Genomic DNA, 17,176 nt, shown 5'->3' on the forward strand with positions numbered 1-17,176 from the left:
AATATACAATTACTAAAGCAGGGTGCATGGCAGTCCTGATTCTTTTCATTTTCTCACTCTCTCACTGCGTCTCTTCCACTATGCAGTTGTGTTGCAGGTAAAACTGTATGTCTTCTGTTACATTTAACGTGCCTCATTGAATATGGCTTTTAAAACCAGGGAAATGAATTAAAGCACGGAAATAATGTAAAAAAAAACAAGGTTGGAAGCATCGCTCAGATCTGACAGTGATGTGGACAAAAGAGGCGCTACTGATGCAGCGGGAGTGTGACACAGTTCGCCTTTGTTTATGCACAATTTCAATTTGCGCTTAAAAAGAAACACCAGGAATATGAGAATTAAAAAAAAGTCTGGTAACACTATCTATGAAGCCCATGTCTATGTATTATACTGCAATATGAGCATGCATAAAATGTGTTGTAATGTACCTATAGCTCTGTATTTTCATTGTTAAATGCACTGCAATTATTCAATCATAACTCATTATCTCACTAATGGCTATATTGCATTGTAAACATTAGTATCATGTATGTTAGTGCTTTTTCACTTTTTTTCACTATCCTTAAAACAACCATGACCACTTATACTTTCTTGTAACCAGCAACTGATGAACTACATCTGCCTATGACACAGGGTTTACATTAGTTTACTCAAAGCAACCAATGGCCACTGTAACTTGGAATCACATTATAATGCATTACAAAAGAGAATTTACTATACAAAAAAAAAAAAACTATGACAATTTTAATAGACTACGATCCTGGCCAAAGTAGTGAGTGAGAAATTATGAAGTTTTGATACTTGACCTCATAAGTCATAAAATGATTCATAATGTTTGATTATTGTTATAGAGCATTCAGAATAATTGTTATTGCTTTCTATAATTATAAGTATGTACTTTATTATTATACATATTATACATTATACATGTTTACAGATGCTTATACTTATATAGGTGTATAATGGTGAATTATAATGTACATAATGTGTTATAATGCATAATAGACATGGGCTTCATAGAGAGTGTTACCAAAATTAAAGCACACACACATGCATGACCACAACTGCAGGTGTGTCACTGTGTTGAATAATGTGTCTGATACATTCTGTACTACATGACGGCTTGTATTGGGAGATTCTTGTCTACACAGGGAACCTGATGCTTGCACAGGAATTGTATTGTGTCACATAGGTATGGTAAAACATGGAAAAAGAGTGTTGGGTTGAATCGGTTAAGATGAAAGCAGCTCCTTAGTGTTTGTTTTAAATTCCCACATATAAAATTCACCAAAGCAATGCCTTTTGATTATTTTATGAGGCAGTTCTCATGGTACACTTACATAAACACACACATCTGTGGGTGTTTATTATGGGAATGCTGTTTGTGGTTTGCATGTTTTATATTTCATATTTCATGGTAAGTGTGTCGTGCACTGTGGGACTCACACTGGTCTGAGTGTCACCCAGCCTTGGTCTTTGTCTGACTTGGTCTCATCCCCTCAAATTCTTGGTTTAGTCTCTGTGTTGATACACCCTGGTCTTGTTTATGACTTGGTCTAGGTTTATGGTGTGGTCTTCACTACAGAAAAAAAATTTGACATTTGACTGGTGTGAAAAAATTGTCAGTCACTAAAAACTAAATGTAACAAAGTGCACACGATTAAAAAAGAATTAAGCTGAATTGGGGAGAAACTGCAGCACATGAAGGCATCCAATCTGTGTGGACGCCCTTCACATTGATACATAAAACAACTAGAATAATTATTTTTCCAGCACATTTCACACATTTTGTTCATTTAGGTTTTGCTGGATCTTTTTTTATTATTTATTATATTTGCAGCAAGTAATGGATGGATGGAAGCGCACATTTATTTTTGGTCCAAGGCTCCCCATGAATGGATTTTCTTTTTGAATCTTTTGTGGACATTTAAAGTAACCAGATATATTTTTAAGATTTTCCAGAGATGCTTTTCAGCAAGTTGTATCGTGATATCCTGATGTTTTATTTATGCTTATCATAAATAATCTTTTATAGTTTTTGGGTTTGTTTTTTTGTAATCAAAATTCCCAGTCAATTTTAAAAGGGCAGATCAGTTTAAACTGCATTTTTACCCAGCATTCATATCCTGCCAGATTCAAAGTGAGTTGTTTCCTGCACCAAGACAACATGGCCCACTGCAGTTGTGCAGTAAACAAGGTCTTCTGATGCTCTAAAAATGTGTTTGGTAGTAGGGAGGGAAGAAAATGCAAATCATCAGATTAAAAAAAAAAAGAAAATCCTCAAAAAAAACCACCATTAAAACCACCACTAAAAAAACATTGTAAACATCCCAATGTAAAAAATTAAAAATGTGTATTTTCTTTATATGTCTGTATTTTTCATCTGCATTGATATTCGCAATTAAACATCCAGACTTCCAACGCCTAGCTAATATCATTACATTTAATAAATAACACCAAAGCCAAACCAAATAAATGCATGTTAAAAAACAACATACAACATTATCTAGTCTTGTATACTTTTGTTTGTCCGAATATGCTAATTTTGCTTATCTAACACAAATCCCTTAGATCCAACCCTTGAGCAGACAAGTTAGGGGCTTCAGCTTCTTAGCATTCTCAACTTCTAAAATAGTTAAGCAGTCATTGCTGTCTTTTTCATGCAAAAGTTCCCATTGGGATCCTTTAATTCACTCCGTTTTGATACTTGTGGCAGCATCACAGTGAGCCTTGGATATCCAAAATATACACAGACGCAGACGGGGGTGATTTGGCCTGAGGCGAAGCCAAAGGGTGTTTACCACCCAAAGAATTTTCACTCCTCAAAATGTTCCTTACAGTGGAATAGACAGAGACGATGGTGTTGCCGTATATAATTTGTTTATGAGGGTTCTGCAGTTGGTCGGTGGTTTGCACTGCCGTCTCACACAAACAGTGTGGGGTTGAACTTTGGCCCCTTGGAGTTTACAAGAACTGTATTTGTCAGGGTCAGGCTTTAGAAATATAGGGCAGGGATGGTTTGGTGCTGTGTGAGTGTGTGGTGTGTTTATCTGTGTGAGCTCTATAATAAAGTGCCAACCTGTTGTGAGTGTCTCTCCGCCTGCTGCACTCTGCTTTAGGCTCCATAGGCTGATAGGCTGTGACCTTGAATAAGAGTAAGAAGCAAGCAAAACAGCGCAATGAGAAAAACAGTCATTTGTTCATAGCAGGGCTTTCATGTGTTCAAGGATCAGATGTATCAGCCTCTGACTTGTGGGGATGTTTTACTTACTGCCCTTTTTTGTAATTTTCAGACTTGGAAAACTTCAAGACACACAGAAGAAGCTCTGTGTCAGTGCGTGAAGGTCAAGGAGTGGTTCTGCTGTGTGGCCCACCACCACATTCTGGAGGTAAAGTAATGCATTCTCAGTTTTTTATTATGTCTTACGGGCTGGCTGACTGAAAAGCAGAAAACAGAATGAGATCCTAATTGTAAAATGTGCTCAGATGGGATTTGCAGTTTGAAGCTCTTAGTGTTTGGTTTGGGCCGGTGCTGTTGAGGATCCAGCTGTTTCAATGACACCTTTGGCTTGGTAATCAACACCTTACTCCATCTGCCACTATGGGGGACTGAATGATTTCAAAGTGATTTCTGTGATGCTTGGGTGCGATCAGTCGTGGTTAGGCCGCGAGAATTGCTGAGTCTGCTTTGATTAGAGCTTTATTTCTCCACCTCAATTCCATGTTAAATATTGTCTGTTCTCAGTCTGAAGGCAAACAGTGCCCTGGATGCATTAGAATGATAACGAACAAATAAAATGTTACCTCGTTTGTTTTTGCATTGAGTCAGATGAGAAGATTAGTATTAACATTTATGTACAAAATACTCAGCTGAAGCAAAGATTGAATTGGCCTTAGGGTAAGCACTGTGTGTGAAAGTAAAACTTAGCGGTGATTTGTTTCTAACTTAAGTTAAGTCATCACGTACATAATGTAACTAAGCTAACATACGTAATGTATGGATGTTTTCGGAACTGCTTTAACAAATTTAACCCAGTAGTTTTAGTACTTTAACCAAACCAAGTACTTTAATGTCATAACTACGCCAAGTAGTTTTAGTGCCTAAACCCAGCCAAGTAATTTTAGAGCCTAAATTGAAGTCAAACTGAAATGGATGTTGGCGCATCTTCGGCTTCTGCAATGAGACATACTTAAAAATGAAATGGATTATGCAGGCCGGAAAAGGTTACAGGAAAGATATACATCTTATCTGGAGCGATAGATTGACAGGATTTTTTTTTATTTTACTGTCTTTGAAAATAAAGAATACATGTTTTACACATGTATTCTTTACAGTTACTTCCAGCTTGCCAAGATAGCTTTGAGTCCATAGGCATGCTCACCTTGTCCATACTCCAAGCAGATATGAGAGTGGTGTCATTTTTTGGACCTAACTCGCTGCAAGAAAGTCGAAAAGTATTTCCCAGAAATGTCAAAACTTTCCGTTTATACCACTGCAAAGGTAGTTCTCTGCAAACAGGCCCACTGTTTTTTTCCTTCAGCTGCTACACACTCCACAGATAATCAAGGAACATGTGGCATGAATTGGGCGCACCATGTGGCTGGTATGAAGCTAAATTTATTTAGAGTTTAAACTTAGGTTTCTGGCAAAGTTCCTCATATTTTCTGTCTAATTGCAGCAGATGTGTCCTTTCGTAGCTTCTTCACTTCACTTACTGGAACCGCTAAAATGCAGCAGCTGCTTGGATTACATTCACCCCACTGACAGCCACCTAACACATATCACTGATTCTTGCACTGGTCTGCTGTTGTATAAAACACTGCTGTCTTGAATTGATTGTAATGTTTAGAGCTTGTATCCTGATGGGGGGATTTTACCTGGTGAAAGCTTGGCCGGCTCTGTGGCGATGTGAATGTTTTAGATTTATTTGCAATTAATTCTCCTGATACGCTTGTATATGTTTGTACTGTGAACAGTTGCTCCGCTGACTCTTTTCATATCTGCCAATTTATGCGGCAGTAATACAATTAAGGTTTGGCTCCTAAGACCAATTGGGAAATAATTCCAGCATGTCAGGCATCTTTCGGCACATGAAAAGCCCCCTGAAGACACTTGTCTCCCCACTAATATACAGAGCCAATACAAGCTGTCAATTACAAGTCCATTTTGGTGAGTTGTGTTTCTCAGCTATAATAGAAGCCACTATCACCATGTCATTCAGTTGGATAAACTAACTCGTCACTTGGCTCATATCAAGGTTCCTCTTGCATTAAGCAGATGGAGTTTAACGCAGAGTGTTTTGTGTGCCTTTGGTTTACACTGGCTCGTCTTGTCTCAAACCCCTGACGTGTGATGGTTAAAATGTAGCTTTGTTGAAGCATATTTGCCTCCCTGCTTTCGACCAAGACATTAATTGAGAATATAGCAAGCCTGAAAATTCACCAATAAATGTACCAGCACACACTGCGACATACTGTATATCAGCACTCAAGACATTCAGCTCTATTAACATCAATCCATTCACGCACCAGAGAGAATGAGACACCATATCAAGACTTACACAGCTTCTCTACACATTTTGCGAAGGCCACTGGTACCGAAAATTGCACTTCAACTTAAAGGTAATTTAAAGGTATAGAACATGGAGATGCCGTCTGCACCATTTCAGGTACAGAGGCCATGATGGACACAGGTACCAACTCAACCTGTTACCTGGTAATGGACTTTAATGGAGAGGGATGTTTTGGCAAAGTTGCCAAGTGCCTCAAACGGCAGCAGTAAAGATCCATGCAATGAAGAACACATCATTCAGAGGAAGGTGGAAATGCTGGAAGCAATTCGGGCTCTTGACCCAGAGAAAAACAACATGTTAAGTTTCAGGTTCGACAGCCTGTCCTGCCTGGTCCTTGAGATGCTGGACAGAATCCTTATGGACCTGATGAAGGAGAGGAGGTAGACATGTTGCACCTCTTCCCTGGAAACTGTTTACTTGTATGTTAACTACGGCGGATCTGCTGAGTCAGCCAGCTGACCACTTGCTGTGTGCTGGAATACACACCTTGCCATATTTCAGGAAGGAGGAGAGGTCCAGCAGTCCAGGCTGGTGACCGGAATTACCAGAGGAAAACAAGGTGGCAATAGGACTGCGCGGCTCAGAGGTAGAGCCAGCGTCTTGTACTCAGAAGGTTGCTTGTTCGATTCCCCTGGTCTGCATGTCAAAGTGTCCTTGGGCAAGATACTGAAGCCCAGACTGCTCCTGATGTGCTGGTCGGCACCTTGCATGGTTGAGTATGGAAGCGTGGTTGCTCAGTGGTTGGTACTGTTACCTCACAAGGTCCTGGGGCCTTTCAGTGTGCTTTGTGAAATTACTCCGGCGCTCCAGATTCCTCCCGCATCAAAAGAAGTTAGTTAGTGAGTCATTTTTGTTTTGTTACGTTAAAGTTGTTTTCTTTTGTTTTGTTGCATTGTTGTAGTTTTTGTTTCTTATATTTGAAAATATTCAAATATTTCACATATAATTCATTGTTTTTATTGAGAATTAAGGAACGCTTGTAATGTTACTTATGGACTACAAGATTTAAATTGTAATCTGTCCTCTAGAAGGCATGCAGTGAACAACGGTTACATTGCAATTATTTTTTACTTGTATTCAGGAGTAAGGTCAAACATGCACAGCAGTTAAAGTAGCACTGCAGCAAGGTTCAGCATAATTTCTTTCTCCATGGGCAAAAGAGCTAAACCTTAAACCTGATGGTAGAGTTGGAGTTTTAATACAGTAATACAGTGATACAGTATTGATTTCCAGCTGTTCTACGAAGCTCAGATGGATCATATTTCAGCTATTATTGGGCAGATAATAAGAAGAGCAAGGCCACAGAAAAAAGAAAAGAAAGTAGGGAGGAATATTTGTGCTCTTCAACCAAAATTCGGAATTTTATAAATAAATTGATAATTCACGCAGAGCTTGGTGTTTGGAGCAGGCTTTTGCCACTACCTGAGAGAGCGGGCTCCAGAGCTACAGGTCGTTTAAAGCAAGGTAAGAAGTGTGGTTTGCAATTGAACCCACTATCCATCAAATGCCTTAAATCCTTACCAAAGACACAGACGACGAGAAAGAAAACCCTCCAGTGTCTTTGAATTAAAATTAAGCATATCTGAACATTGTTTCAGTTATGCAGCAATGTAGCTATCAGAAATGTAAACTGATCTTCTCTGCAGAAGGAAAGCTTCATTTTCAACTCATTTACAATCCTTATTTGTAAAAGAGACAAAAAAATATGGGGGAAACATTAATATATGATTATTTATACAACTGGGAATTAGTTCTGGAAAAGTAAGGAATTGTGAAATGAAAATGTGTTGGAACCCTAATTAAACCATTGCAGAGAAACAGGCAATGATCAGGTGACATTAAATAATCACAAAAAAAAAAAAACGGCAAATGACGGACAATCACGATCGGCCAAATTGAGCAAAGACACCGAAACGACAACATAACATCCGATCAGGGAACTTGCAACTCTAGCTGTCCGCCAGTGCTGCGCTGTGCTGCACTCAAAATGCAGCTGGTGGTGATTGACTGATGACGGAGCACGGAGCAAACCGTAGCGGAGCCATTCCGCAACGTACATTCAACCAGTGGAATTCCAGTGTGAGTGACCTGTAAGTCACATACATTGGTTAGTCCTGGGTTTTTTTTGCAAAGTCTGTTTCAATTGCACTTTTTTTCCATCTTCCTTTTATAGTGATTGACAGACCAACTCATTTCCCTTAGCTGAGACTATGCAGAATCAATTAGTCCAATGTTGGACTCTCTTTGAGATGGTGGAGCTGTTCACACACTTAGACGCAGTTATGCAGAGCATGCTCTAATGAATGTCTCACACACACACACACACACACACACACACAACTACACACACACAAACACACACACAAACACACACACAAACAGACATTCGCCCGTGCTGCTGGTCGCATCGTCAGACTATTCAAACTGGCAACAATAAAAAACAGTTTGCAGGCAAAGGCCTAAATGTTTTTCCACTATCGGTATTCTTTGTTGACCCGATGTATGTTGCATTTGTTATACCTAAAATGGCACTCGCCTCAGCTTGTTGCAGGAAGAACGCCGGTAATCTGGCAATTGAGATTTGTTTCTTCGACATCATGGTGAAATCAAAGAGACTGAAATGTTGATTTGGATGTGTGCTTAACAGAAGGGTTTGTCATTAGTCAGCAAGCTGAAGATTCATTTATATTTTGAATTGATTAAAATGTAATTGGCCTGGAAAGGAAATGAGTAGCATGATATGTACTGAATGATAATTTGTCATAATAAACTGAATTACACCTGGTGATTGCTCACTGTGCAGCACTCAGTGTTTGATTTATTTATTTGCATAAAGTTATTATTTTGAATTGCTAATTTTAGGAAAGTCAGGAGCACACTGCAGATACTTCTTTGGCCTTTTGAAAACCCTTTAAAGACCAGCAGGTTTGTCTTTTTTTTTCCTAGCTCAGTTATCAAATCGTGATATATCTTCTTCCTCTGTGCCATAAGGCTCTGAAACAAAATGGTAAGCATTAGCAACACTGTTGCACTGCGTATCATGTTCCTTCCTTAAATTGAACACACTGTAGTTCATTTATTGAAAATACTAAAGTAAAGCACCAAATGTGTATTGATTCACTGCTAACAGTAGTCACTAATGAATGCACTGTATCCTCCTGTTTGAGTAGTGTTTGCTAAAGACCACAGTGTCCAGCTTTTTAAGGTAATGACTTTAGAAATATTAGACTTAAAATTTGTGACCTGTTTTTTTTGGAATAGTGTAATCTATTACAACTTATGTCACTGCATTTTTACTTCAGTGGTCTGCGTTGCAGTTTTGGTCACTGTTACAGTACATTTGTTCGGTAGAAGATAGAAAAGCCCTCAAGTCAATCAGCATTTCACTGGCAGAGCAGTTAGATTTGGCTAATTGTTGTGTATTCTCATGTTTTCGGAGTTCTGGAAAATGCACAACATGGTTAGGTATGACAGTAATTTGCTAGAAAAAAAAAAACATTGATTCAGTGTGCTACTTTAAACGTAAATCTCTCTCAACATTCATGTATGTATGCATGTGTGTACGTTAGAAAGTGGGTTTCTTCAGTTTTATGATCAGAAACAGTCATAATATATTGGAAACTAGTCATAAGCTGTGGCGCTGCAGAGAAAAATGTTCTTCTAGCTTAACTTTGGGCAAGAAATTGGGACGCGGCTCAGTCATCAATCTCAGTTGTGTTATTATTTTATTGCAAATCTGTTTGGCCTGTCAAAAGATATGCAGTGGTATATGTTTTCACATAAATTCCCTGAAACAAGATGACTAAATGAGGAAAAAGCCAGCTACAACACCATGACATAGAGAATATGCCCTGGATGTGAGGAAATATAAAAGTCTGCAGGCCGCCTCAAAGAGAGAGAGAGATGATGATAATGGGATGCAATTTTGTATTCATGAAATGTATTTTTCTTGATTCCGAGGGCTGTTTGACCTGAAGAGAAGACTTTCCTGTCTTGACGATTTAGAATTGATGGAAATGACTATAAATGTTTCTGCTGTTACCTTTGTTTGTGTAGGTGACACCCTCCTGATTGCCATTACAAGGACCTATTCGTGAGCCAGTTTCCCTGCTTTTTGAATAGAGGGAATATTGGACAGTTTGATGTTGCATCAGGCTGCTTTGAGCAGGTGTAATAAAGCATAGCAACACTGCCCCAAACCCCTGAATACCGTACTATGAATGAGAAAATATGAAATATGAAAAAAACATGATGATACATAGTCAGTGCTCGGAGTGTTCAGCATGCTTAGACTTGGAGAAATCTTCCAGGTGTTCATTCATCTGCAGTCATATTTCACAACATCGCTGTGACACACAGGAAATGCATCTCAGTGTGCATCAGCGGCCTGACAGCCAATAACAAGACAATAATGACTGTTAGACCAGCTTCCCTGCCTCACGAGGACCTCATTGCATTTTAATCAAATTCTGCATGTGGGTGGCACATCCAAGGAAAACCTCTGCACATCTCTATTCAGCACCATATGTTTGCAGACCTTCCCATAGTGATGGGACCACTGTGTATGCCCAATGCTCTGGTGGGTCTCCACCTGCCGGAGGGGGGGGGGGCACTCTCAGAGGACGCATTATGTATGGCAGACAGCTGTCCTGCCCAATGTATGCAGCGCGGACTCAGTCATGCAGGAGGAGGTGTCCGGACAGAAGAAAGAGCATGGGATATGGGTGTGGAATGTTATAGAAGGAGACATCTTGAGGGAATATGGAAGCGTGGGAGTGTGTTAGAGTGCTGCTAGTAGGACAGCACACATCTGCGGCGTAATGCGGAAGCACCCATAATATGGTGTGTGTTTAGTGGATGTGTGCTGTGTCTACACTATACTTTAACAAGATACATACTGTTGAAAATATGAACCAAGCCATTTGGTGAGACAATGCAAGATACAGACGAGTAATTAGTTAAAGGAAAAAAAACACACAGGGGCCCGATTCAGGTCCTTTCATGGTGGTAAAAAGAGTCTGTTGTTGTTGTCTTTTTATGTGAAATTCAAACAAACATTCAACTGTAATGTAAAGAGTTTACATTCCATCCGTTCTGACCTGACAATTAAAAATTCACAGTGTAACGATCTGTTCGAAGTGGCTTGGAGGTCGTCTAAAAATGTAACTATTAAAATAACTAAGAGTTTTACCGATTGCAGTAAAAGCCAGGGGTCAGGATGCCCGGGTCCCCCTAAGCCGCTGCCCAGTACACACTGCACCCAAACCCATCTCTCTCTCCTCTGTGGGTGGTAAGCTCACAGTGGGGCAGCCCTACGTTGTCATTACGGCCCCGCCTGGCTGGGCCACAATGGCCAACTGCCGTGCTCCCTGGTCTGATGTCCCTTTGCTTGGCGAGGTATTCTGTACCTGTGACTGCCGAATCATAGGGTCTTCTTTAGTAACTCTTAGCCTGGTCCATCCCCCTGAGATCAGTTTGTCCTGGGAGACCTGACCTGCATCTGTTGCCCCTGACAACATAGCTCCCAGGATCACAGGGTGTGAGGGACTCTGCTAGTCCCTCACACTTGGCTAGATATTCTCAAATGTGTTGTTTTGTTGACAGTGGTGCTGTTTAACAAACAGCGGCAAAATCTTTCAGGTGTTGAACGGGCTTGTGATGTGGTGACAGTAAAGGCCATAACATATCATTCACATCACATTCATACGCATTAAAGCATTAAGTATCCTCTTTGATGGAAAAGAAACCCGGAGAGTAAAAAACAAAGTTATCATAACTGATTAGCATCTATTATTTGTCAACCTCCTCTGTATCAACTGCTGCAGAACAGGTGGTGAATGCAGACGGTTTGTTGTGAGACAGAAGTTGATTGTACAAACCATACGACAGATCATCACCGTTGTATAAAATTACACATAGAAATGACAAGACTAAACAGTGGGGACAACGCAGACAACAGTAGCTGAAGGAACCTTTTAATTCAGAAATCGGATCCCAGGGGAGGAAACAGAAAGAAAACATTACTTTGATTGGACCTTTATTCAGCTGGTTCCTGCTATCTGTGGCCCCTTTGAGTATTGAGGCACTGTACTGTTTATAATGACCATGAAAAAAAAAAACTATTGAAACTTGTATTATTAAAGCAGAATTATTAAGCAGAAGCAATGTAGAAAGATGCCAATATGGATGCTGCTGGTGCCTTCACACGGGAGTTCATCAAGTTCATGACAAGAGACAATCTGAATGATGATGGGCTATTCATAATTTATATACATAAACAAATAGATACATTTTCTAATTTACTGAGATGTGTGTGTTTTATCTATTCTTTTCTAATTACCTAAGGACACAAAGCAACATTCATCTTTGTTGTCAGTTGCCTAGCAACAGTATTCAAGCCCTTCAATATCCTAAAAATGATTGTGACTTTCAAGAACAAAATGCGAGATTGTTTTGAAGGGGCTCTGGGATGGAGGCAACGTCAGAGTTTCACTATGAGGAAGGACATGTTTACTCCAGTCGCGTTTGTTGATAATACTGTAGATGATTCATATTTAGTAGTTTCTCTTTTTTTTTTCCATCAGGGATTATTCTGCTCTTAATCTGATTAGTAGATGACACATTTCACAATCTCCGTGAGTAATCTCCTTTCGCAATCCCACATTGAGTCATATTTGGTCCTCTTCATCCGTCTGGGGACTTCAGCTCTCTGAAATAATATCTCACGTTACTGTCACACGATCCAGTGTTGAGCTCACGGAGCCTTTTCTCCAAACCCCTCACAGTTCTGACGAAACGTTGCTCAGTTACCTTACAGGGAGGAGAAACTTCAGTGACAAACAGCCAACGACATGACAGCGGCATGAAATGGGATAGAGTGTATTTCCAGGCAGTGACACTCTGAGTTGATTGGAGTTTCTAATCACGTATGAAAAGGTCACAGAGGAGTCTGAGTGTAGCGAGCACACATTTCCCAGAAGACATGTGTGAGTGACATGCTTCCTAAATCTCCCTTTAAGCCTCTTAAAGTGTACAGTACACATAACTGCTGTTATTGTTGCATCTGAAGTGTGTGTGGGGGGGTATGAAAGCCAAGAAGAGAGGAAGAACTAAAGGTTTTGTAACATGCTGTAGGTCCATATATATATGCATGTTCACCCTGATCGCACGTGTTTGTACAAAACATGTAAAGAAGTAAACTCAGAGGTGAATGTTTCCTCTTGGTTGTGTGTAACCACCTCCATCCTCTCTGCTGGGCTGCAGTCACACGTCATGTCCTCAGGCTCCCCGGTGCCGCTACATAAACACAAATCCCTTGGTGCCTGTGGGGATTTCATCCCAGAAGAAATGCGCTGTCACCTGCTGTGCAAGGGGAAAATAACAATTGTCGAAAACATGACAGCTCCGTCCACAGCACCCTGCTTGCTTAGCAGAGCACTGGACCAGAGTTTTAAATCGAATCCATAACACCTCATAGCCGGCCAGCCTTTACAGCTGTATTGCTGCATCTCCTGCCGCAAGGAGTTCGGGTCAATTAGTGGTGGACTGTTTGCTACTCTCAGGCTGTGTGAGGTTACTGAAACAGGCTGGTTCACCTAAATTGTAGATGCCTCATATTCTGCGTTATGTATGTTTGCGTCATTTAATATTTGAAGGTCAAATATTAAGGCATAACTGATAAATTGGAAATATATTGATATCACGTCGTTATAGTTAGAAGAGACTACACATCGTCTTGGATTTTGGTTGTTATGTTGTGATATGACAAAAGTGTTGTCTTTTCCTGTTTTATCAAGGCTGCATTATTATTTGTCATTTTCTGAACTTGCCAGACTTTTCCGCTAGTTCCGGTATTGCGATATAGCCTAAGAATTACTTTCTCAACTGAGAAAATCAACAAATCTTTACAATTAGAATGCTGGCATTTGTTGGTTCTACTGATAAAGTATTGTTGCAGCTGTAATTTAATTTATCAGTGTCTCATTGAAGTGTCAAAGCACAGTGGAAATTACCAGCTAGCACCAGAAAATTCATTAAAATAAAAACACAATTATCTTAGAATTATCTCCTGCATTAAAATATCTAAAACCAAACTGGTACTTGGTTGTTTATTTTTTATTATTTAGATTTTTCTAAAAATATTTCGTATAAGTCGTTGAATGTGAGAAAAAAAAAAAATACTACTTAAAAACATTACCTTGTCCAACACTCCTTCCCGTTGTTTGAGTTTTATCTGCAGAGAGGACAACCCTAACCCATGCAACTTATGTATTTTGTTTGGTTCTGATTGAGAGACCTTTAATGGCAGAAATGACAAAGGAAAATTCCATCCCTCCAGGTCTTGGGTGTACAACTCAAAATGTGAAAAAGTTAGATAGATTTTAATCCTTTTTTTTTTTATCCGTCCATCATAAGTCAGACAATATAAAAGGAGCGCAATTTTAAAAGGGTGGAATAATCTTTTAGAATGCCAATGACATATTGTATAAAAAGCATAATTATTCATGTATTTTTTTTGAACTAGCAAGGTTTCCTCATATAATATAAGGGTATTGGCCTGCAGCAGAACAGGAACTGTGTTAGCGTAAGCAGCTGTCTCATGAGAGCAGGGCCGCTGAGGATCCATGTTGTCCCATATGTCCCAGTGCGTTCAGTTTTACCTGTTGAAAGAATGATGCAAGCCAGAGTCTGTACCCAAGCTGCATCAGACAGTATGTTGCAATACCGTTGCTCTTCTTCAGGGAATACAAGTTACAGTCATAACATTTGGATTTCTCAGAGGCACATGTCTCTGTTGTGTCCTTTTTTGAATAAGTTACAATTGGAGCTGGACACTGAAGATTAAAATGGTAGTGAAATAGAGATTATAATGAATGCTAACTTGATTTCTTTTGAGCACATTTAATGTATTTTTTACGAGGCAACTTTTCTGCCGCTTTGCTCCTTGATGGTTAATTTAACAAGATAACAAAAGATTCTCCATATATTTTAGATTTAATTACACACTGAATACTTTATATAGATTTTTTTCTTTATTTAAAAATACTGTGGTAGGATTGAAGTTGTGATTTTTTTTTTTTTTTTTGTTCACAACATAAAGACTTTCTACTACTTTTTATGACTTCGAGTTTATTGATTTTCACATTTTGGAAAACACAAACCACATGATTGGGGGAAAAAAATCAATCAATCAATCAATGTTTGTTTGTATAGCACAAATTCACAGAAATCCAATAGCATAATCCTCATCTGGAAAGGCAATAGAAATAATAAACAGTAGTAAAATGACTTACTAACTAAAAAATAAAAAAACTACTAAAAGCATGGGTCTGTCAATTAGTAGGATCACCATGACATGTCAAATACATGATGTGTACCGCGGTGATATGCAACAAGATCTCCCTATATGTTTACAAATACACATAGCAACATAGTGTAAAGGATAAAATACAATGTTAGCATACCCTGTATTTTATAAGTCCAAGATAAGGTTTACTACAGTACACATGACAGATTAGATGGAAATGTCAGTGTGAGGAGGACAAAGCCCAGGATGAAGAGCTGAGACAGATATGTGAGAAAAAGCAAACCAGGCCAGTCACACCTTCAGTCATCTCGTGCTGAATAAAATATACAGCATGTGTGTCAAACCTTGTCTGCTCTTTTCTACTTTTGCTGCTCTCTGGCTCGCACATCCACACACACACACACACACACACACACACATATACAGAGTCTCCTGCACATGTGTGAGTGTCATCATTTATTTATTCAGCAATGGGAAAGAAAAGCAGCACAGGGATCACTGAAAGAGGAAATAGAATATCTAAAACAATGTTTTTATTTACCCCCACTATGAATCGACAAACTGTCTTAAAAAATGCAAATGGACAAGACTGCTGCAACATAATAACCGTCACCATAGCCAGTACCTTCCAATGGCGAGTGATTATAAGGTCTATTACAATGTGAACCTCCAGGTGTAGAATTTTGATGTTTTTGACATCTGAGGATATTGGAAATGCTGTTTTCCATTCAATATATATTTTGTGATTCCAACATAAAGTTAAGTTATTTAGCTTTTAGTTTTTAGAGTTATTCCTTCTGGTCTGTTTTAATTCGTAGTAAAGGTTAATATTGTAGCATCCCAGTGTAGGCATAAAGGAAAAACCTCAAAAACTCTGAACCTTTGAGTTTGGCATTATGGCTGTTGCCACCATTTTTTTTGGAGCCAGAAGTGACTACATTTGCAGAAGGCAGTGGAGCCTTGGAGGATATCCTGCAACCCATCCCCAGAATACATAAGTGTTAGCTCAGAATGTGTCTGTAAAACCACAGATGAATGTAAACTGAACGTTTCTTTAGGTTGCAACATGACGTTTGTTTAGGTTCAGTTTTCTGTTTCTCTCTTGTCACTTGGTTAGGGTTAGAAAAACATAATGGATTGGCTTAAAATACCAGCTTTTGTTGGCCACAAAAACAGCTTGGTAAAAAAAGCTGGTATTGGTCGCCAATAGGAGGGTTAGCAATGTCCCTAATGGACTCGAACTGCGGCTGTTTGTTTGGCAGCCCTGTTGTTTGTCATAATGCCACCACCTCCTCCTCAACCCCTGCATTTAAAAATCAGGTAATGCCACATTTGGTACACATGTCAACCTCAGATGCATCTCTGGTTTTTCGCAGAAGCATTAACTGCTGTCATTATATCCAGGCTGTATCCTGATTGGTTCTGGCTGAGAACCCAAGGACACACAGTGGTGACTACTTATAAATCCCGAGGTAGCCCTGTCCATACAGAAAATAGAAATACTCAAGCAAAGTACAAGTATATGTAGTAAATAAGTAAATGTTTAGTTTTATACAAGGAATGGTTGAATCAAGGTACATTTTATTTAAAAAAAATAAATAAAAATTATAGAATTTGGAGACAATAACAAATTGGTGCAGCCCATGTGTTGCTATATCAACCAATCCATTAGGGGCGGGGTCTTTTTCAAATCAAACACTTTGGGTGCCAAAGTTGAATTCTATTCAAATCTACACCGAGTGGCTTTACAATAAAAAAACGTTGTATAAAACCACCACAGCATCCATCTGTAAAGTCGTTGAATATTTGAACAGTGAAACTAGCAGCCACTTAAATCTAAAAATAGTAGCGGTGCTGGCCGAAATCCATGTCAGTCACTGTCAATTAACTTTAGCGGAAACCGTTATTAGTCTCTACTGTGTGTCGTCTAATGTGACCACCGTCATCAGAGACCCTACCTGCTCTTTCATCAGCAGCAGTGAGGCAGGAAGAAAAGCCCGAGTGAAGATCAGCCATGACACACTCTGCCAGTCTGGATCTGAACACAAAGGCAGAGCGGGCTGCCACCTCCATGCTGCATCCATGCACTCCCTCTCCATCTGACAGGCCAATGTCGAGCATGCCACCAATGCATGGTGATTACTATCTGCAGAGTCCGAGGAAGGAGAACGCATTAACTCAGCCTGGTTGCAGCACGAGTCGTGTTTCTTAAACCAAGCCGCCTCCAAAATGTGTGTTTCTCCCAAATGTGCAGTCCAGTTCCCCTCCTGTCTGTCACTGTGGATCAGAGGCAGGG

The 17,176-nt window shown here is 39.5% G+C and overlaps 1 protein-coding gene across 2 annotated transcripts in view; it reads left to right on the forward strand.

The window, feature by feature from the left end:
• cntn4 (contactin 4) overlaps nucleotides 1-17,176 on the forward strand; it is a 172,343-nt gene that overhangs the window by 77,549 nt on the left and 77,618 nt on the right. For both annotated transcript variants that reach the window (XM_030420977.1, XM_030420976.1), the window contains exon 5: nucleotides 3,294-3,389. In XM_030420977.1, coding sequence (XP_030276837.1) covers nucleotides 3,294-3,389 — 96 coding nt within the window. The remainder of the gene's footprint in view (nucleotides 1-3,293; nucleotides 3,390-17,176) is intronic.

Source organism: Sparus aurata, chromosome 6 (assembly GCF_900880675.1).
Source record: "Sparus aurata chromosome 6, fSpaAur1.1, whole genome shotgun sequence".
Lineage (NCBI taxonomy): Eukaryota > Metazoa > Chordata > Actinopteri > Spariformes > Sparidae > Sparus > Sparus aurata.